The sequence below is a fragment of the Erinaceus europaeus genome, chromosome 10, assembly GCF_950295315.1.
Source record: "Erinaceus europaeus chromosome 10, mEriEur2.1, whole genome shotgun sequence".
Taxonomy (NCBI): domain Eukaryota; kingdom Metazoa; phylum Chordata; class Mammalia; order Eulipotyphla; family Erinaceidae; genus Erinaceus; species Erinaceus europaeus.
In genome coordinates this window covers 28,759,680-28,780,973 of record NC_080171.1, presented here as the reverse complement: position 1 = coordinate 28,780,973, position 21,294 = coordinate 28,759,680, and the positions used below count along the sequence as shown (strand labels likewise).

At 57.6% G+C, this 21,294-nt stretch overlaps 3 protein-coding genes across 3 annotated transcripts; 2 read left to right on the top strand and 1 right to left on the bottom strand.

The window, feature by feature from the left end:
• Positions 1-812: 812 nt before the first annotated feature.
• TPRN (taperin) lies at positions 813-9,141 on the top strand. Its single transcript, XM_007521492.3, has 4 exons — positions 813-2,732; positions 8,245-8,476; positions 8,572-8,678; positions 8,769-9,141. The coding sequence occupies exons 1-4, from the start codon at positions 948-950 to the stop codon at positions 8,829-8,831; spliced, it is 2,187 nt and encodes a 728-aa protein (XP_007521554.1). The 5' UTR covers positions 813-947; the 3' UTR covers positions 8,832-9,141.
• Positions 9,142-10,184: 1,043 nt separating this feature from the next.
• On the bottom strand, positions 10,185-11,782 carry SSNA1 (SS nuclear autoantigen 1). The gene is made up of 3 exons (XM_007521491.3): positions 11,624-11,782; positions 10,969-11,168; positions 10,185-10,681 (listed from the first exon to the last, which is right to left on the bottom strand). Exons 1-3 carry the CDS (start codon positions 11,673-11,675, stop codon positions 10,574-10,576), a joined length of 360 nt encoding a protein of 119 aa, XP_007521553.1. The 5' UTR covers positions 11,676-11,782; the 3' UTR covers positions 10,185-10,573.
• Positions 11,783-11,811: 29 nt separating this feature from the next.
• Positions 11,812-20,523, top strand: ANAPC2 (anaphase promoting complex subunit 2). The gene is made up of 13 exons (XM_007521490.3): positions 11,812-11,967; positions 12,147-12,769; positions 13,707-13,839; positions 14,259-14,433; positions 14,746-14,865; positions 15,192-15,309; positions 16,081-16,262; positions 16,529-16,670; positions 16,925-17,000; positions 17,085-17,288; positions 19,662-19,791; positions 19,880-20,115; positions 20,213-20,523. The coding sequence occupies exons 1-13, from the start codon at positions 11,857-11,859 to the stop codon at positions 20,423-20,425; spliced, it is 2,463 nt and encodes an 820-aa protein (XP_007521552.1). The 5' UTR covers positions 11,812-11,856; the 3' UTR covers positions 20,426-20,523.
• The last annotated feature ends 771 nt before the right edge of the window (positions 20,524-21,294 follow it).

Genomic DNA, 21,294 nt, shown 5'->3' with positions numbered 1-21,294 from the left:
AAAGAACGTGGTAGGCACTGCACAGTGCTCAGTGGGCAATAAGCACCCTTATGACACGTGGGCAGGGAAACTGGGGCATAAGGTTAATGACACCCCCTACTAGCTTTGGGGTGGGGAAAGTTCAACAAATGAAAGTAGTAGTGTGGTGATGCAAAGGGGTGGAAAAGGCTGTCTGGAATGACCCTTCTCTGGGGCTTGTTCTGAATCAGAGAGCCTCCCAATTGTATGTGAAGAGGGAGACCTGTTCTGCATATCCTCACAGCTTCTGACTTCCTTACCATGCCTGGCAACCTCTGGAAGGCAGCATTAGGAGCAAGAGTTGGACCTGGGATCCGACTGGGTAAACGCTAGGGGTTCCTGGAACTGTCCCTTCACATTAGGTGGGGTTCTGTCTAGTCCCATTGGGAACCTAGGGCCACTGGTGGGCCATGGAGAGGCTGGTGTGCAGCTTGTGCCACGCCAACGGGTGCGGAGAATGCCTTCTGGTCCTGAGACACCTGGAGGTGTTTCCTCCATCGCGTCCTTGCCTCTGTGGGCAAGATGAGGAAAAAACAGTCTCCACCAAGGTCAGTCAAGGCTCCAGGCTAAGGGGTCCTGCTGGGACTGCTGACCTGGAACGGACCCGCCCCCGGGGGGCCCTCGGGTCCAGGGCGCAGAGGCGGAAGTGGAGACAGCCTAAGAATGGCTGGGGATTCCGGGGGCGTGTCCGAGAGGGCCGGCCTCCGGCGGAGCACTGCCCAGTGAGGCCCCTGGCAAGGCGGACCTTGGGGGCGCGACCTCCAACCATACCGGCTGACCATCTTGGGGGCGGGTCCTATGGGCGCGGGGCGGGCCTGAACGCCTCCCCCAATGGGCGGCAGTCGGGGGCGTGACCGCGCGGTGGCCAGCGGCAGGTGGCTGGGTCCTCAGTTCCCCGCGCGCGCTGGCTCCGGCGGCCTCTCCGCAGCATGGCCGGCCTGGGAAGGCCGGGCCCAGGGCCCCGCGCCGCGCTGCCCGCTTGGAAGCGGGAGATCCTGGAACGGAAGCGGGCCAAGTTAGCTGCCCTGGGAGGGGGCGCGGGGACGGGGACTGGGCCGGGCTCGGAACCCACGCCGCCGCAGGATGAGAAGCTGGTTCTGGCCGAGAGCCTGGGTCCGCTGCGCGAGAACTTATTCATGCGGCTCGAGTCCGAGCGGAGGCGCGGGGCGCTGCGGGGTGGGGGCGCGGGCGCGGCGGGGGCGCGGCCGGTGCAGCAGCTGCTGGAGCTCTACCGCCGAGTGCCGGGTGTGCGCACCATCCGCGCAGACAACATCCTCATTATCGAGTCTGCGTCCGACTTCGAGCCCGCACCTGGCGCCGCCGCCCGGATTCGCGCCGCTGAAGTGGTGGTGTACGAGGCACCACCGCCGCCCGGCCGTGTCAGTCGTCTGCTGCAGAAGTTCGACCCGCCCGCCACTCCGCGCGGCTGCCGGAGCCCGGAGCGCAGCCGCCGGCCACCACCCGCCAGCTCCGCCGCCCCGCGCCAGGGAGAGCGAGCCTCCGGCGCCGAGTCCGATCGCCGCGGAGGACTGGGCCTGGGCGCTCGGTGCAGCGACTTCTTGCAAAAGACCGGCAGCAACTCCTTCACTGTCCACCCTCGGGGCCTGCACGGCGGTGTGGGCGCTCGTCCGCTCCCCAATGGGCCCCCGACCCCTGAGCTCCAGGCCGCCGCTGCCAACGGCCTCGAGGGCTCCGGGCCTGAGCCGCCTGGATTGGGCGAATGGAAGCCAAAGGTGGAGTCGGGGTCAGCTCCCCTCCACCCGTCCCCCAGTCCCGGGACCCCCAGTGCCACTTCAGCCGCGCCTACGGCCTTCCCCACGCCCAGTCCTGCTAGTGCCACTCCCAGTCAGCGCCAGTGGGTCTCTGCGGCCACCAGCGCCAACGACTCCTTTGAGATACGGCCAGCCCCCAAGCCAGACCTGGACACGATTCCTGTTGGGGATATACAGGCCAGGGCTCTGGCCAACCTCCGTGTGAACTCTCGAAATTCCTTCCTGCTGGTTCCCAAGCGCAAGACCTCCGGAGCCCCTCCTCCTGAGGGGAGGCTTTCTGTGGGTCTACTAGAGCCAGAGGGGTGCTGGACCTCTGAACGCCTGGATAGAAAAACTCAGCAGGCACCTGGACCAGATGGCTCTCTTTCCCATGGGAGGAGCCCTTTAGGGTTTGAAGAGAGGGGTTGCCCCAGGCCAGCCATTGCCCTTGTGGATCAGGCCGTTAAGTGGCAGAGGTCATCCTCACCACCCCCATCCCCAAGGGTTCCTGCCGAAGCTGAGCCTGCCCAGAGTGTCAGAGCTCCCATCTTGGTTAGGAATGGTGGAGAGCTTGGGAGACCAGGGCTGCCCATCACCTTCATCGATGAAGTGGACTCAGAGGATGAGATCCCTCAAGAAGCCAAACTGCCTTCAGGGGCCAATGTACCTCCCCAGTATCATCTGCACCCAACCAGGCCTCGACACCTATCAGAGCTCCAGCACAGAGGTGGCAACACCTTCGTGGTGGTGCCCAAGAGGAGGCCAGGGGCCCTGCATGCCAATGGGGAACCTGGGCTGCTGGAGGCCGAGCCAGAGGAGAAAGGCAACCTCTCAGAGTCCCCTGCCACCCCAGGAGCTGAGCTGAAGAAGCGCTACCCCACCGTGAATGAGATTGAGGTGATAGGTGGCTACCTGGCCCTGCAGAAGTCCTGCCTCACTAAGGCCAGCTCTTCCAGAAAGAAGGTCAGTGGTGGGAGCAGAGTCACTGGCAAGGAGAAAGGGCAGAAAGAGCTGTGGGTAAAGAATGAGCCATGTTTGCAGGACCCCCACCCTGGGTGAGTGACAACTGCTCCATGCACCAAAGAAGACTATCAGAGCTGGGTGGCCAAGGGGTCATACTGCAAGGGGGGTGCGGGGTGTCCCTGGCCTGAGTCCTAGCAGAGTACTAGTGACCCAGGGAACAGCTTGCCCTCTCTGTCCCTTCAAGGTTAGTAAGTAGGGCTGGGCTGGTATTGTTTCTACCTTTGGTTTGGGGGCTACATGTGGAATTGGCCAGACAAGCCTGTCTCTTTGTGGGTCCAGTTGGGAGAAGTATCTAGACCTTAGGAGTACAGGAAATCAGCGTGACTCCTGAGGCCTGGCCTGTGAGGGAAAGGATGGGACTGTCACTTTAGGGGCCCAGTCCTGGGAGCCACTGGGGGTGTATGCTCAGCTCTCTAGAAAGCATGTTAACCTAGGGCTCAGTAGCACCCGGCCTGGTGAGAATGTTTCTTGAACACCAGGTGTTCTGAGCTGTAGGTGATGGCCCTCTTACTGGGAGGAATTTACAGGGCCAGGGAGAGATCTAGGTGAAGGCTAGCAGCCTCACCCCTGCCTCACCCTGCTTGATGGCCTGGAACCCTCCGGGAACAAGGAAAAGTGCCTCAGATTCTTCCTGGTCATTCCAGTGCCTGTGTGTGACTAGGGGCAAATTCCAAGTCCAGCTCCACATGATCCCCATCAGCCGGCCTGGGGAGGATGCATCTAGAACCTGGATGGCACTTGGGGGACTTGGGCTCATTTTTGAGTCTGCCTCTGTCCAGGGCTAGTTTCCTTCTTGCCTCACATCACACAGAGCTCCCTCACCACTGCTCTGCTGAGTGTCTAATCAGACCCACCACCTCCTCTCTCTGCCTACTTCCTGTCTTGGATTGGGCTTGGCACTGTCCCATACATCCTTGGGTGAGGGCATTGGCACTCCCGCCAGCTCCATCTGCCAAACCAGGCATCCTTGCCCATCTCCCTGTGGTGATGGGCCTATGCTTGGCCTCATCCTTGCCCTTGTTAGTGCTGTAGACAGCCATTCTCCCACTTGCCTTCCCCCCTGTGTTTCCCTCCAGTAGTAACTGACCTGGCTGCACCTTGTGCTTGCCACCCCTTGTCTGCTTCTTCCTCTCCTGCTTCCTGACCCTTGGCCCACAGCATTGGGAGGGAGCCCCTCCCACTTGGCCTCAAAGTGGAGGTGTTTCCCAGACAGGAAACAGGCTAGAACCAGGTGCAGGCTGCTATCTCGGCCTCCCCTACCCCAGCTCTACCTCCATTCTGCAGTGGTCTGGCGTCTGGGGTTGGAAGACTGGAGCATACAGCTTGATCACCCTACCCCTAACAGGAATACTTATGTCTAGACTGGGGTGAGAGGGGAGGAATTGGGGATAAATAGGAAGAAATGATGGCAGGCAGGTGAAATAGCACACTTGGATAGTGCACTGCTTTAGCACGTGTGTGACCCAGGTTCAAGCCTGGCCCCTACTGCAGTGAAGGAAGCTTTGATGCTGTGATTTCTTTCTTTTCTTTTTTTTCCTCCAGGGTTATTGCTGGGCTCGGTGCCTGCACCATGAATCCACCGCTCCTGGAGGCCATTTTTTCCCCCTTTTGTTGCCCTTGTTGTTGTAGCCTTGTTGTGGCCATTATTATTTGCCATTGTTGATGTTGTTCGTTGTTGGACAGGACAGAGAGAAATGGAGAGAGGAGGGGAAGACAGAGAGGGGGAGAGAAAGATAGACACCTGCAGACCTGCTTCACCGCCTGTGAAGCGACTCCCCTGCAGGTGGGGAGCCGGGGGCTCGAACTGGGATCCCTACGCCGGTCCTTGAGCTTTGTGCCACATGCGTTTAACCACTGTGCCACCGCCCGACCCCACTGTGATTTCTTTTTTTTCTGGGTCTCTTTTTTACTTTATAAAAAAGGATCTTTTTTTTTTTTTTTTTTTTTTAAGGAATGGTGGCAGGAAGTTGGTTCTGCCTGGGCAGCAGAGATGGGCTTACAACAGCCAGGCCCAGACTCCATGAGCCAGCCTTCGGAGTTTGGGGGTCCAGATGGATGACACCTGGCTTGGCCAAGTGGACTGGCAGGGGCCCCGCCAGAGCAGCATGACCTTCTGGCACTGACTTCCTGCCTGGGTGTGCACCAGCTGCCCCACCCAGGAAGAGCCAAGTGTCCATAGGGTGGGCGACACAGGCACAAGTGGCTGCCCAGCTCTTCAGAGAAGTCCATTTCCTCATATCCCTTTCCTGTTTTTATATTCCTCATATCCCCAGAGCCACTGCACCTCCCCCTGACCACTTCAGCCTTTCTGAGTTGGGGGTCACTGTCCTGCTCCCCCAGGTCAGCATGACCTTGAAGCCAACTGTTTTAGAACCCCCCTGAGGTGTGCTTGTACCTTTCCCTAGGGGTGGAGTGGGGTGGCTATGAGTTGAGGGTGGCTCTGTAGTGGGACTGTCTGGGCAGTGGGGGTTATTGAGGCTGCCCCTGGGTTGGTGGCCTGGCCTTGAAAGACTGTGGGCTATGCAGGTGCCCTGACCAATCTGTGTACCAAGAGGCACACGTCCCCACTTAAGTTGTCTCCTGGCTGAATTGTTAGATGTCCTATCTCCCTGTGGTGGCCAAGCCTGGGCTGATGGCTGCAGGGAGGCCACACCCTGCAGCCTTGCTCCAGTGGGTGGGGCTGTCTCACTGCTCCCCACACCTGGCCTCTCCCTTTTGTGTGGTGCCACCTGGCCTGACTCCTACCTAGCTGCACCTGTCCTCTTCCCTCCCCTGTGGTCCTCTGCTTAACTCCATGCCAACATCCCCAGAGCTGGATCCTTAACACCCCCCAGCCATCTGCTGTTGCCTGCAGTGTGTTTGCCACCCCAGCTCTGCTGGCTTAGCCACCCTCAGCCTGCATGCCCCTCAGACTGTGGAGTGACCTCCTTCATGCTGCACCTCCTGACCTTCCCACAGCTGGTGTGCAGGACTCTCAAGGTGTGGGTGACACCCTCGGGACTCCCTCAGACACACACACACACCAGTGGTGTTTCTGGAGCCCCGCTTTCCTCCCTCTCTCTGTCCTGGGTGCAGGGCTGGCCTCTGCTGCACTCAGCTCCCATGCTGGTTGGGATTTTCCTTGGTCTAGAGCTGCACCGCACCCTCAACCCTCAGACCAGGTGGGGGTAGGAGCCAGGCAGGGCAGTGTTGGGGTGAGGGGCATGCAGGGTGAGCCCAGTTTCTGGCCCATAGTCGAGAGCTGACGCCCTTCATAACCCTAGCTGGGCGTGCGCTGGCAGGACCAGTTGAGGTAGAACAAAGGGTGTGTGAGAGCTGGGAAGTCCCTGAGCTTGGACCCACCTCCTGCTGCTCTGTCCTCAGTGGAGTGGGCAAAGTCCCCGAGAATCAGGTGACTAGGTGCAGGTGTGCCAGCCCTAGCCATGCCCTCTTGCACTTCCTGTTGGTCAGGGCCTAGAGAGGGTCCCCCACCCCGGCAGCATGAGTCCTGTGACCTACATACATCCACACACCAGGGGGGACTGGAGCCCCAGAAGCTGGGAGACTGAAGGAGAGGCAGGCTGTGACCTGAGCTTGGGAGCCCCGCCCCCCTCCCAGCCAGGCTGTACCAGGCTCAATGCCCATGTGCCCAGCCCCCTCATCTCCCTGCTGGGAGCCGGTCATGTGCACTAATGAGCACTATGTTGCCAGGCCCTGGCAGCCAGCCCTTCCCAGCTGAGAGCACTGGGGGATGGGCTCTGAGGTCGGGGGGGGGGGTGTCGCTGGAGACAGTACAGGTACCCAGGACAAGCATTTGAGATCCTGGTCACTGCGGGACTGGGCCCCAGGGTAGCTAGCCAGCCGGTTCTGTCTCAGGCTCCCATAGTCTCTGTCCCTGAGACCTGGAGGGTGACTCTTGGCCTGGCTGGCAGTCAGGTGGATATGTAGGCTCTATGGTCACCCCCTGTGCCTGGCTCCTGCCCTGCTCAGCCTCCTCTGGGGGTGTGGCTGGTGGAGCCTGCCTAGGACAGAGTGGGTAAGGGGCCGCTTGTCTGGGGGGTGGGGGCTGAGCAACAAACATCCATCTTACTCCCAGTTTTATCTGTCCCAGGTGTTCTGTCGCCATCTGCTATGTCCCTCATGCAGGTGCCCAGCAGGTATTCCTGTGAGCTTTGCTGAGCTGGGGGCACCCCGAACTTGAGAGCTGGGATCCAGGGTTCTAGGAGCAGTGGGCAGAACAAGCAAGCACCTGCCTTTCTGGGTGCTGCTGTCCCCCTTGGCCAGCTCCAGCTCCCTTGCTGCCCACAGTCACAGGGCCAGCCTTTGCTGAGTAGCCCTCCTTGGCTTGCTGTCCCTGGGCCCCAAGGTTCTCTGCCTGAGGCTCGACTCCTGCTTCAGTTCCTTCCAGGGGAGGAGGAGGAACCTGAGCTGCCTGCTGGTGTCCTGTGCCCAGGAGTTTAATATTTCGAGCTCTAGCAGGGCTGCTTCCATCTGCTGCAGGTGGGCAGGCGGCTCTCGTATTCATTACCGACCTGCTGGGCGGGCTGAGCCCTGCTGAGTAGGCCTGTGGGCAGGCAGCTCCTGTGGGGAGGATGAGGACCTGCCCTGGTGCTACTGCCCAATGCCAGGCTGTCCCCACTGCCCCTGACACCCAGAAGCCCCATCTGTTTTCAGGCTGTTGGCAGAGATTGAGTGTTTCAACAAGAAATTGTCTGCTGAGTTGGGAATGGGGGGGTGGTGAGGACTTGCAGAGTGGAAAGGGGTGCAGAGATCAGACATCAGATAAGCAGTCTTGGGATAGGGTAGGGAGAAAGGGGATACTGATGGGGTTGAACTCCCTGGAGCAGGGCCCCAGATGATAGGAGACATTTAGGGGATCAGGATATACCCCCTCCCTCCAGTGCAGCCTCCCCTACACCCTTCTTCTTCTTCTAGCGTTTGCCCTTCTTCCGTAGCCAGTTAATGGCTTTGAAAGTGACTGGGATCCATGTGGATTCAGTCGGCTAGGAAGGATCGTCAGTTTCCCCAATGAATGGGTACTCACGGGATGCACCACAGGAAGGTCGATCCAATGCATCCCCCCTACACCCTGCTCCCCACCAGTGCAATCTTCCTAGACCCTGTTCCCCATCAGTGCAGAACCTGCTCCCTACCAGTGCAACCTCCCCATGACCATTCCTGCCATGCAGGTGCAAGTGGGAAAGTGGCCCTCTGCCATAGGAGTTTCTGGAGATTGAGGCTACAGTCTTCTGGTCTCAGGAAAGGGTGGGTCTCACAAGGTGACAAGAAGCTGCATCTAGGTTCTTAGAGGCTTGGTCTACAAGGTCCAGATGGAGGGTCTACTGACAAGGGGCAGCCACTACCCTTAATGTATTCTGTTACTAGTCTAAGTGTGCTTCCAGCTGGGTCTGGCTGGAGGGAAGAATGGGGCCAATTGCAAGGGGCCCAGCTCATAGCTTCCTCCCCCCACCAGATGAAGATCTCCTTCAATGACCAGAGTCTGCAGACCACATTTGAATACCCTTCTGAAAGCTCCCTGGTGCAGGAAGCTGAGGAAAAGGAACAGGAGGAGGAAGAGGAGGAAGAGGTGGAAGAGGAAGAGGAAGAGGAGGGGGCTGTGACGCCCTTCAAGCTCTTCCTGCCCCGAGCCACGTTCATCAACAACGTGGGACCAGAGAGCCCTTGGCTGCCTGAAGGCAGCTCCTGTAAGTGCCACTGGTACTGGGGTGGGAATCAGAGAGCCGCTGCCAGGGGCTGGGGGGAAGGGACCTGACATCACAGGGGACCCCTCTGCCTGCAGACCTGTCTAGTTATACTCCCAAGCACTCCATGGCCTTCAGCAAGTGGAAGGAGCAGACTGTGGAGCCAACTCACAGTGAGGAGGAGCCTCCACCGAAGGAGGTCATGGTGAGCAAGTGAGGCAGGGGTGGCCCTGGGAAGGAGGGGTTGGAACTACCTGGGTGAGCCCAGAACCTACATTCCTGCCCTCTCTCTTAGCTCACCCCGGCCAGTCAGAATGATCTCTCTGACTTCCGCAGCGAGCCAGCCCTGTATTTCTGACCCAGACCCTGCCAGCAATGCCAAGCCTGAGCCCAGGAGATCCACCATCATTCTGCAGCCTCCTCTGCACATTCCACATTCCTGCCCTCCTTGGGGCCCCACAGCCTAGCTGTGTTAGGCCCTGGCCTGGGGCACTGCCCCATGGGACAGCAGGGTGTCAGGTGCTATGCCTGCAACTGTCCTGGGTAAAAGGTGGCCTGCTGCCTGACCCTCTAGACCCTGCACAGTGGAGCCTGTCGCCCCCTTTGTAACGAATGGCAAGTCCTTTCTTGTCTGATGGACTCTGAATAAACAGCACTGGATGAGCTGTCTCCGCCTCCCTGTGTGATTTCTGTGGGAACTTTTGGCTCAGTCTAGGTGCTGGCACTGGGGAGCCAACCACATCATGTGATGAGGGCCCAGTCTGGGTGTGTCACACCAGGTGTGAGAAGTAGCCCCAGGGCATGCCTACTTCACAGTTTTGCTCCAGACCCTTCCGCCCCACAACTGCCACCTCTCCCTTACATCCCACCCCAAGCATTGCTTCCAGTCTTTGGAGCAGCTCCTTTTCCTCAGTGGGCAGGGTGGGCACTACTCACAGTTGGACTGAGGTCTAACTCATGCCCAGGGGCCCAGACTCTAGCCAGCAGGATCAAGTGCTGAGCCGCTAAGTCAGAAGAGGTTTCCATGAAGGATCAAGAGTCAGGAGGGACAGGCAGAGCCTCTGGAACCTGCCTCCACTTAGCTTAGAAGCTCCCGGCCCACAAGCCTGTAGCACAATTGTGCAGACAGACCACTATCCTGGGTCTGGTGCAGCTGGTAGGCACCCCATCCCCAACCCCTACACTTGATAAGTTTGGAGCTGCCCACTGAGCAGCTTCCACTGCCTTCTACTGGTGCATGTCCAGGAGCCAGGATATTTAGGGTTTTATCATTGAGAGCCCCCCTGGAGAGTGAACACCTGGCCAGGCTTAGAATGGAAGTTTTTTTTTTTTTTTTTTTTTGGGGGGGGTGGTGGTAGTGGTGGTGGTTCAGGTTTCTTTGGGTCTTCTTGATCCTGCCCCCAGTTTCATGTCAGCAGCTGCAGGCACCCTATGGGAACTGACAGGCCAAGGATAGGGGTAGGGAAGCCATTGGGCCAGACAATGTGGAATCTCAGAACTGAGGCTGGTCCGGGACCTGAGCTCAGGAAGGGCATGTCCCCGGGCTAAGCCTTGTGCTAGTAGGGAAAGGACTGGCACTGGGCTTCCAGGAGAGAGTCTAAGGTACCTTTCACATTGTATCTGTGACCAGTGAGACAGGAGAGCCACTCCATCTGGGCAGGGGTCTGCCATCTCCACACTCCTGACACAGGACACCAGCAGGACACCAGAATGCATCTTAAAAAAAAAAAACCTTTATTGGTAGTCACAGGTTACTGGGGTGAGCTCTGAGGTGGAGGACCCTGGTCCCACTGGCCTTGCCTGGGCCCCTACTGGCCTAGGGACAAGGTGATAGGATGTCCACGGAGCTGAAACAGAATCTTCCCAACAGTCTGGGAGATGTGACCTAGAGCCTGCTTTCCCCAGAACCTGGACCCTCTATATGGTGGGCCCAGCACTTCTGTCAAACAGGCTAACAAAAGCTGGCAGCTGCCTGTCTTGGCACCTGACGGAATGAGAAGAAAGCTACAGTCATGAAAAGCAAAGATGCTAAGAACAGCTTGCTGAGGTCTAGCACACATGGGAAAGGCGGAGACAGGCCCCTCCCCACCCGCGGTCTCATCAGCTGTCCTTGCCGCTGCTGTTCTTCTGATCTGAACCGGTGGCCTTGCTCAAGTTCCCAGCCTCTCTCTTCAGGACATTAAGCAGAGTCTGTGAGCTCTCCAGTATCTGGAAATGTACACAAAGTGGTTGCTCCTGTCAGAAAGCCCTGGCAGCCCTGCTTTCACATGCAGGGCCATCAGGCTTGGGACAAGAGTCAAGAGAAACCTGGGGGATGGATGGGTTCTTTTCCCTCTTAACAGCCACAGTTACCAGCCCAATGCAGCCAGCAAGGCTTTCCAGTCAGCCCTTGAGGACAGCAGTGGGCCTATAGCCCTGCTATTTCTGTTTATGGGGACCCCTCCTAGATAGCCCAAAGCGCCAGAGCACTGGCCCATGCAGGCTCCTAGCCCCACCTTGAGATAAGCTGCCTCCGTCTCTGCGATGGTGCGGTCAAACTCGTTGCGGGAGGCGATCTTCCGAGCCAGGTTCTCGTTCACGCGGGCCAGTTTCTCCGTCAGCTGCCTCACCTCATTCTGCAAACGCTGCTTCTCATCCTCTTCCTGCTGGATCTGCCGGCACAAATCCTCCCGCTTCTGACACAACTCCTCGATGCCTGTGGGGCCAGAGGGGCAGCGCTGTGAACCCAGGACAGGAAGAAGGCCGCCGTCCAACCCACCCGAGCCCACTGCTTTGCAGGAGATGGGGTGGCGGGTGCAGGTGCCGACTGGGTCGCCTTCCAGGACGCGGCTGGTGTCCTACCTCCCCCTCAAGGTTCTCGGGTGAAAGTAGGAGCCACAAAGAACACCCCCGGGGCGGGGCGGGGCCTGGGAGCCCTTGAGGACCCCAGCTATTCCTTCTGTCGCCTCTCCAGACGCCCCGCACCCGGTGCGAGTCACTCCGGGGCTGGACGCGGGGCAGGTCCGAAAGGCTTCCCCGCGGCCTCGGCTGGGTCACCCGCACAGGCACGGCTTAAGATACTCGGCCGCGCGCTGTCAGCTACCGCCCGATCCCCGGCCGGCGCCCCCGCGCCCCAAGCCTGTCTGGCGGGTACGCCGCGCGGCCGCTCACACTTAACCAGCTCGTTGTTGTAGTTCTGCAGTGCGGCGCCCTGCTGGGTCATGTCGCCGCCCCGGGTCCTCTGGCCCAACTGCCGCTACCACATCGAAGCCCGCGCGCCCGCGACGTCACGGCGGTCCTCTACATGGCGCCATCGCCGCGCGCCTCGTGTGCGTCATCATTGCGCGCCTCTAGTGTGCGTCATAGCCGCGCGCCGAGCCCGGCCGGATTGAGAGGGTGAGACGATGGCGGCGGCTGTGGCCGTGGGGGCCAGCGACCCCGGGCCCACACAAGAGTTGCTGGTCGCCTGGGATACCGTGAGCACAGGACTGGTGCCCCCGGCCGCGCTGGGACTGGTGAGGACCGGAACCCGCGCGCTTTAGCAGTGTCCGCCCTCTAATTCCCCCTAGCGCCGCTTCCCTAGCAGGACCTGGCGTCTGTGCCCCGCCGATCATTCAACGTCTCCCTCCACTCACCCTGCCCTGCTCTCCTCGTCTCTGTGCTTTGCTTTCGTCTAACAGCTTTTGCACTCCAGGCATCCTCCCGTACCAGCGGTGCTGTCCCGCCCAAGGAGGAGGAGCTACGCGCAGCGGTGGAGGTCCTGAGAGGCCACGGCCTGCACTCGATCCTGGAGGAGTGGTTCATAGAGGTGCTGCAGAACGATCTACAGGCCAACATCTCCCCCGAGTTCTGGAATGCCATTGCCCAGCGCGAGAACTGTGCGGATGAACCTCAGTGCCTGGCCTTGCTCCTGGACGCTTTTGGCTTGCTGGAAAATCGCCTGGATCCCTACTTGCACAGCCTGGAGCTCCTGGAGAAATGGACTCGCCTGGGCTTGCTGATGGGCACCGGCGCTCAGGGGCTACGGGAAAAGGTCCACACCACTTTGCGGGGCGTCCTGTTTTTTTCCACCCCCAGACCCTTTCAAGAGATGATTCAGTGCCTGTATGGGCGCTTCTTGAGAGTCTATATGCAGAGTAAGAGGAAAGGGGAAGGGGGCACAGACCCAGAACTGGAGGGCGAATTGGACAGCAGGTACGCCCGACGCCGGTATTACCGGCTTCTGCAGAGCCCACTGTGTGCAGGATGTGGCAGTGACAAACAGCAGTGCTGGTGCCGACAGGCGCTAGAACAGTTTCATCAGCTCAGCCAGGTCCTGTGAGTATACATGTCTACACAGCTGTGCTCCCATTCCTTTTGACTCCCTGACTGCACCCCTGGGTCCAGCTGGTCTCTGCAAAGAGCTGCTGAGCCAGCAAGGATGTCTCTGTCACCTCTCTTAACAGCTGTGGACATAGCAGGAGGGAGGAGAAGGTCCCCAGGTCCCTGTTTACATTTTCTGTCTTTGTCACTCACACTGACCTGGTATCTCACACTTGGCTCACACTAAGAGCTTGCACTGTTCCACCCTTTTTAGGCTATGCAGAGTTCTGTTGTGCCTTTTCAGTAGACTCTCCAGGGGTAAAATAGTGTCCTGTAATTGTGAAAGGTCTTTTTAAAATAAGAGATTAGACCAATTTACTGAGCTTTCTAGCTTTTCAAAGAGAGTGGTATGTCCTATTGTGTGAACATATATGTCTTCTGGCCATTTGTGTCCTTTGGAAGTGACAGCAGTGTAGCTATTTAGGGAAAGTCAGCTGGCTTTTAGTCAGAAGGGTTCTGTGCTGATTTGGGCCAGTGGGCATGCCCCAAAGGCTTCGTTTGCATTCATTTTTTGCTGAAAGTTCTGAAGAAACATTTTTGTATACTCTTGAGGCCAGAGGATGAAAGATGTGGTCTTGGAGACCAGGATTTGCACTGAGAGAGACAGACACATTCACCTGTGTTACATTTAGCTTTTGGTATCAGAGCTATTGCTATGAGCGGAGACTCTGCCAGGTAGGCACATGCTGCTTCCACAGGAAAGACCTGTGACCCAACCAAGCCAGAAAGGGGGTGCCTTCCCAGCAGCCTATCTTCTTGGCATGATTTTTGTGAAGCCCTTGGTTCATTTGCACTCCAGCCGAAAGGGCCTTGGGGGCTGGGGGTCGAGTAGGTCCTGGACGTGGGGATGGGGGTATACAGTCCAGCAGTTCACAGCAGGGCTGTTCTCTAGACACAGGCTCAGTCTGCTAGAGCGGGTCAGTGCCGAGGCTGTCACCACTACCCTGCACCAGGTGACACGGGAGCGGATGGAGGACCGCTGCCGAGGCGAGTACGAGCGCTCTTTCCTCCGTGAGTTCCACAAGGTGAGGCTGGGTATCCCCACACTGAAGGAACCTTGAGTCTGGAGCCTAGCTAGATGGTGGCTGAGTAGAGGTGGACTATCAGGGTGATCTCTGAGGTGGCACCACCTTGGGGATGTGCACCTGTCCTCAGGCTTCTCTGGCATGTAGAAGACATGTCCTTATTGTGTACTTCTTGTCAGGGGCCTGTGTAAGTGGCCCCCAGAAGTCCCACTCTACACCTAACAGCAGTGATGAGCATCAGTGCTGATGCCCTTGTAAGGGGCAACATGTGTTGGTGCTATGCTGAGGTGCCCTTTGTGTGCCCCTGTGTGGCCTCCAGAGCAGGTAGCTTCTGACCTCCCTGGGACCCAGTGGACACATGGGCGGTGGCTTCTCCCAGCCCCCCACACCTCCACCCTCCACATCTGTGCTCCCTGCAGTGGATTGAGAGGGTGGTTGGCTGGCTGGGCAAGGTGTTTCTGCAAGATGGGCCTGCCAGAGCTGCGTCCCCCGAGGCTGGGAATTCCCTGCGCCGCTGGCGCTGCCATGTGCAGAGGTTCTTCTATCGCATCTACGCCAGCCTGCGCATCGAGGAGCTCTTCAGCATCATCCGAGGTTTGCCTAGCTTGCACGAGCCTGTCCTTTAGGGGGTGGGGGGTGGGTAGCACCTGGGGCTGTTAACCGAACTGAGCCCCTCCCACTTTTGGCTCCCCAGCTTATCATCTGGGTCAGGGTCAGTGGTGTGTGTCGGGGGGGGGGGCAGGCCGGGGGGCAAGGGTGCTGCTGGGGGCCTATCCTGCCTGTAGGGTGGTTGTGGCCAGATGGGGATACACAAAAGGCAAGAGTGTGGCCCCTCCAAGCACCTGCCACCTGCAGATCCTCTTCCATATGGTACCTGTATGCATGAGGACCCTTCCTCTCCTGCAGACTTCCCAGACTCCCGGCCTGCTGTCGAGGACCTCAAGTACTGCCTAGAGAGGACAGACCAGCGACAGCAGCTACTCCTCTCCCTCAAGGCTGCTCTCGAGACACGACTCCTTCACCCAGGTATCCCCACCTGGCAGGCCAGGGCTAAGCATGCAGACTTTCTGAGCCTTCCTTGAAAGGGATCTTTCAAACTAACAGGCTTGGCCTGGGGGTAGGGGTGGTGCAGGGGCCATTTAGACTTACTGCCTGGCTAACCCCCATAGCTAGCTCCTGGAAAAGTTCTAGAGAAAGCACTTGTGAGTAGTGGAAAGGGGAAGGAGGGGCCAGCCCACCCCATTCACACCATTCTCCAGGGAAGTGTGGTCACAGTAATGACCTCATGGGTCCTGTCACCCAAGTCTGCCTCCCCTCCAGATGCTGCTATAATATGCCCTCTCCCACCACAGGTGTCAACACATGCGACATCATCACCCTCTACATCTCTGCCATCAAAGCACTGCGTGTGCTGGACCCATCAATGGTCATCCTGGAGGTGGCTTGTGAGCCAATCCGCCGTTATCTCAGGTGAGCACCAGACTCAAGGCGTGGGCCTCTGGACCTCTGTGTCCCTGGGCACTAGGGCTGCTTGCCTTTCCCCTGGGCTCCTTGTTCTGCAGATGCCAGTGCCTGCACTGATGCCCAGTGTCTTACACCGCTGGGCAGAGAAAGGCCTCCTGCCCCCCCCATCCCATAGGGACTCTCGCATCATCTTTGCCTCCTGGTGACCAGACCTGCAGGGAGGAGGGGGCTGTCCTCACTCAGACACTCCCATGACAAGGATGAGCTGCTGAGGCCATCTTTTGGAGAGCACATTTGAGAGAGGGTTGTGGCATTGCAGCCGAGAAGCTCCTAGGTGCAGTAGAGACTGGACCTGACCATTGCTGTTACCCTAGTGGGTTTTTTTTTTTTTAGTTTAATTTTTTAAATTTATTTATTTTGAATAGAGACAGAGAAATTGAGAGGAGAGAGATAGAGGAGAAAAAGACCTTCAGCACTGCTTCACTACTCGTGAAGCTTTCCCCTCCCCATCCCACCACCACCACCACCCCCCCGCAGGTGGGGCTGGGGCCTTGAACCTGGGCTCTCGTACATGATAACATGTGCATTTAACCAGACGTGCCACCACTCAGCCACAGTGGTGGCTTTTTATTTTACCTTTTTGAGAAAAAGTCAGGCTCATCCCAAGTATGTGCCTGACCTGTGATCACTGTGGTGAGGGGTTCAGTGGGCTCTGTGGTTGGCTGTGCCGTGCTGTGCCATGAGGCACTGTGAGGCCAGCAGCGTGAATGCCTGTAGGACAAGGGAAGACACCGTGCGGCAGATTGTGGCTGGGCTGACAGGGGACTCGGATGGAACAGGGGACCTGGCCATCGAGCTGTCCAGGACGGACCCCGCGAGCTTGGAGACTGGCCAGGACAGTGAGGACGACTCTGGCGAGCCGGAGGACTGGGTCCCTGACCCTGTGGATGCTGACCCAGGTCTGCATTGGGGCAAGGCTCCCTCCTTTCAGCAGTGCTCTGAGTTATTTTGCTGGCACACACGCTCTAGGGCTTTAATGTACCAGGGGTCAGCGCTTTTCCTAGCCCAGTTCCTGGGGTCCTTCAGCTGACTTGGATGGGCTTGAGGTAGCCTGAGTCCTCATTAGATCCATGGGAGGTGCTCTGCTCCCCCTCCATCTCCCACCCCTAACCTATGCACCCCTCCTGCCTGAGAAGTCCCAGCGGTCCCCTCACCATCTGTGCAGGGAACTCCAGCTCCAGGCGACGCTCTTCAGACATCATCAGCCTGCTAGTCAGTATCTATGGCAGCAAGGATCTCTTCATCAATGAATACCGCTCCCTGCTGGCGGACCGCCTCCTGCACCAGTTCAGCTTCAGCCCTGAGAGGTGAGGCCTGCACTGGACTCCAGGGGGTGCTGTCAGCTTCACTTTCCCTATCCGCTTTCTCCATTTCAGTGACAGTCTGGAGGCCAGGCAGGGATGGGCCTGTGCTCTGCCACTGCCACCTCAGCAGGTCTTTCGGGAATTTCCAGGCCTGGAGGTGACCAGGCAGGGCTGTGTCCCACCTCCTTTCCTTCCCAGGGAGCCTCAGATGCTAGAGGGTGGGTGTACACCACCCTCTCAGAGATGCATTCTTCCAGGGAAATCCGCAACGTGGAGTTACTGAAACTGCGCTTTGGCGAGGCCCCCATGCACTTTTGTGAGGTCATGCTAAAGGTATGTAGACCTCTGCCCCCACTCTACCCAGCCCCTCTCAGCCCAGCCCCGGAACCTGCATACAACCCCACATTTTCCCCCCAGGACATGGCGGACTCCCGCCGCATCAATGCCAACATTCGTGAGGAGGATGAGAAGAGGCCCGCAGAGGAGCAGCCGCCCTTTGGTGTCTATGCTGTCATTCTGTCCAGTGAGTTCTGGCCCCCCTTCAAGGATGAGAAGCTGGAAGTCCCTGAGGACATCCGAGAGGCCCTGGAGGTCTACTGCAAGAAGTATGAGAAGCTGAAGGTAGGCCTCGTGTCTGCCCACATCCTGACCTTGAACATCCCCTCCCCCCGCACCCCAACTTACCACTAGGTACTGGTCTGCAGGAACAGCTAGGCAACTCCTTTCTTCCTCTAAACCCAGCGTGTCTGCAACAGGGCAAGACTGGTAGCCCACATTAGACCTCAAAAGTGCTGAGTGGCCACCCTCTTTACAGCAGTCTCTGCAGCTCTGGGCCAAGCCAGCCCTTGCCTTCCTCTTCTGTTGCCAACCTCTGACCTGCGGGGATAGGGGTCAGGGCACTGGTTTGCCCCAGAAAATGGGGCCATTTGTCCATCAGACACCACTAGGAAGTTTACAGATTGCTTTCAAGGATGAGAAGCTGATGCCTCTTGAACAAACCACAGCCCTGCCTCTTCTCTGCCCCATCCACGCTGGAATATTCTCTCCCAGACCAGTGTTTGACGACCTAACCATACTCACTGTTGAGGACCTAGGGCACAGGGCTTGCGGGTCAGGAGGAGAGAGAAGGGCACCAGTGGGGCAGTTAGGAGTGGTGGGTGGCAAAGTCTAGCACTTACAGTCCTGTGTAGATAAGTGGGGGCTGTGGTGTGGAGGGCATCCCTTCTCAGGAGAGGGGCATGGGCTAGACCTGTGTGTTTACAAGCCCATAGTGTCCCCTCCTTTGCCATCCTCCACACCTTCGCCTGCCACCAAGCCCAGGTGGCTGTGTTCTTCCTTCTCCACATACCCCAGAGGAGCCATTGTCCTCCACATCTGTATAACCTCATCCTGGCCACCACAGTATGCCTTAGTCCTAGACATCCACCCTCACCCAGCACCATGGCCCCGATTTTTTTTTGCCACCAGGATTATTGATGGGGTTTGGTGCCAGCATGATGAATTCACTACTCCTTGTGGCCATTTTTAAAAAAATTATTTCTTTTTACTCTATTTTCTTTCTTTTTTTTTTTTTTTTTTTACCAGAGCACTGATCAGCTCGGGTTTATGGTGGTGCAGGGGATTGAACCTGGGACTTTGGAGCCTCAGGCATGAGAGTCTCTTTGCATAACCATTATGCTATCTACCCCTGCCCCTTGTGGCCATTTTTATTGCTTTGTGCTTTGATAGAACAGAGAGAAATTGAGAGGGGAGAGGGAGATAGGGAAAAAGAAAGCAAGAAAGAAAGGGAGAGAGAGAGAAGGAAAGAAAGAGAGGGAGAGAGAAACAAACCTGCAGAAATTCTTCACTGCTCCCCCATGGGCCTAGTTTTTTTATTTTTTAATTTTTAAAAAATATTTATTTCTTTTTGTTGCCCTTGTTTTATTGTTGTTATTGATGTCATTGTTGGACAGGACAGAAAGAAATGGAGGGAGGAGGGGAAGAGAAAGACCTGCTTCACCGCTTGTGAAGTGGCCCTCCTGCAGGTGGGGAGTGGGGGACTCGAACTAGGATTCTTATGCTGGTCCTTGTGCTTTGCACCACCTGTGCTTAACTTCACACTGTGCTACCATGTGACTCCCAGCCCTAGTTTTAGATGTTTGTTACAACAGCAACATCCCTCCGCCCCTTGCCTCCTTTCTGTAGCCAAAAGCTCCATTTTCCTAAGGTAGCCATAATGAGGGATCACAGAGCCAATTAAAAACAAAAATGTCTTGATTTTGGAGGTTAGAGCCTAGAATCTGGGGACCCAGTCCTCACCCTCTAAAGCTGTAGGGAGGGGCCTTCCTGTCCAATAGGCTTCTTCTCAGCTTGTGGCCTCACTGCTCCAGTTTCTGCCTCCACACCTTCTGACATGTGTCTTCATGCCACCTTCCAGTTCATAGTAATAGTGACTTTGGTCCAGGTGACTGTATCTTTCTTAACTATCTATCTGAGGGCAGGGTGGTGGCACACCTGGCTAAGCACACAAATCACATTGTGCAAGGACTAGGGTTTGAGCCCCCATTCCCCACCTTCAGTGGGGTGGAGGCACTTCACAAGCAGTAAAGCAGGTCAACAAATGTCTTTCTCCCTCTGTATCTCCTCCCCTCTCAATTTCTCTCTGTCCTATCAAATAAAAAAAAGAAAAGGGGTGGTTAGAATGGTGGGTTGTGCAGGTTCTGAGTTCCAGTGATGACATAATGATAAATAATAATAATAATAATAATAGGAACTGTACATCTGTAAGTACAACTGCCCCTCTACCCTGCTTCCTGATCAGGTCATGTTTCAAGGTCCTGAGTTAAAACTCCCTTCAAAGTCAGTTAATTTGTGCTAGCAGCCTTAGTTAGATGGGGCAGAGGTGTCTGGGAAGCAGAGCTCCCTCTGTTTATCATGCCACCCAGGTCACCCCCTACCTGCTGCCAGGCCGCTGGCCCTGCTGTGCCATTGTGTACTGACCACAGCACTCTGCAGGCCATGCGGACCCTCAGCTGGAAGCACACCCTTGGGCTGGTGACTATGGACGTGGAGCTGGCTGACCGAACCCTGTCTGTGGCCGTGACCCCTGTGCAGGCTGTGGTCTTGCTGTACTTCCAGGACCAAGGTGAGGCTGGCACAGACCCCGCTCTGTTTGGGTGGAGCTAAGCCTGGAGGAGGCCCCCCCAGCGGCCAGAATGCCTGCTTCCCCACAGCCAGCTGGACCCTGGAGGAGCTGAGCAAGGTGGTGAAGATGCCGGTGGCGCTGCTGCGGCGCCGCATGTCAGTGTGGCTGCAGCAGGGCGTGCTGCGGGAGGAGCCAGCCGGCACCTTCTCAGTGGTGGAGGAGGAGCGGCCCCAGGACCGGGATAGCATGGTGCTCCTAGACAGCGATGACGAGAGTGACTCGGGCATGGCATCCCAGGCTGACCAGAAAGAAGAGGAGCTGCTGGTGCGGGGGGCTGGGGCCTGGGGTGGGTTGGGGTGGAGTGTCTCCCCTCCCCTTGCGCCACCCCAGGGCCAGGCTGACAGGCTGTGCTGTCCCCCAGCTCTTCTGGACGTACATTCAGGCCATGCTGACCAACCTGGAGAGCCTGTCGCTGGAGCGCATCTACAGCATGCTGCGCATGTTCGTGGTGTCCGGCCCCGCGCTGGCCGAGATCGACCTGCAGGAGCTGCAGGGCTTCCTGCAGAAGAAGGTGCGGGACCAGCAGCTCATCTATGCTGCTGGCGTCTACCGCCTGCCCAAGAACTGCAGCTGAGCCCCTGCCAGGCTCCTCCCCAATGCCCAGCCCCCCCATGCCCCATCAAGCCCCACCCTATGCCCTGCCCCCGTGTAGAGTAAAGCTGATGGCTCTTATGTTCCTTGTCTTGGTGTTTTTGTGGGACCCTGGGGTATACCTGTGATTGGGCCATACTGCCTGGCAGAGCAGAGCCCATGTCTGAAAAATCACCTGGATTGTGGCAACAGGGACTGGGCCTACCGTCTCACACCAGGAAGTGGAGGCTCAGGCAGGCTGTTCCTCCTACCCCAAAAGGTGTGGCCAGGAGTACATCCAGTTGGTGCTCCCAGTATGAGTTGATGGCCAGACCTACCCTAGCACTGGCCTGCAGGCCCCAGGAAGTGGTGGGAGCCATGGACTCTGAACAGATTCTGCACAGCCCCAGGGCACCTCAAAACTGAGAGCAGGAAACAAGACCCACTAGCTGGTATGCTCTCCTCACAGGCTCTGAGGGCCCTTTAGAGCAAGTGCCTCTGTGGGGCCTGGAGCTGCACTTACCTGGTCTGCTCCTGCCCACCCCCACCTGTTCCACACAGCAGCCTGTGTGGTCCTTCTAGGACTTCTTAGCCCAGAGATGTTCCTAGGGTAGGGGAGGACAGGGAAGGGATCAGGCTGGAAGCTTAGCAGACTGAGCACCTAAGGGCCAATTGTTCAATCTGCCCCATCCACTGCATGGAGCTTTTTGCTCTCCTCTAAGCTCTGGCAGAGAGGGCACCCCGCTCCCCCCCCCTGCCCCCAGTCTATGACTTGTTACCCTAACCAGGATGCAAACCTGCTGTACTGGCCTGGCAGGGTGGAAATGCCAGCTGGGCACACCTGTTTCAGGTCTCTTTGGACTTGGTTTGTGG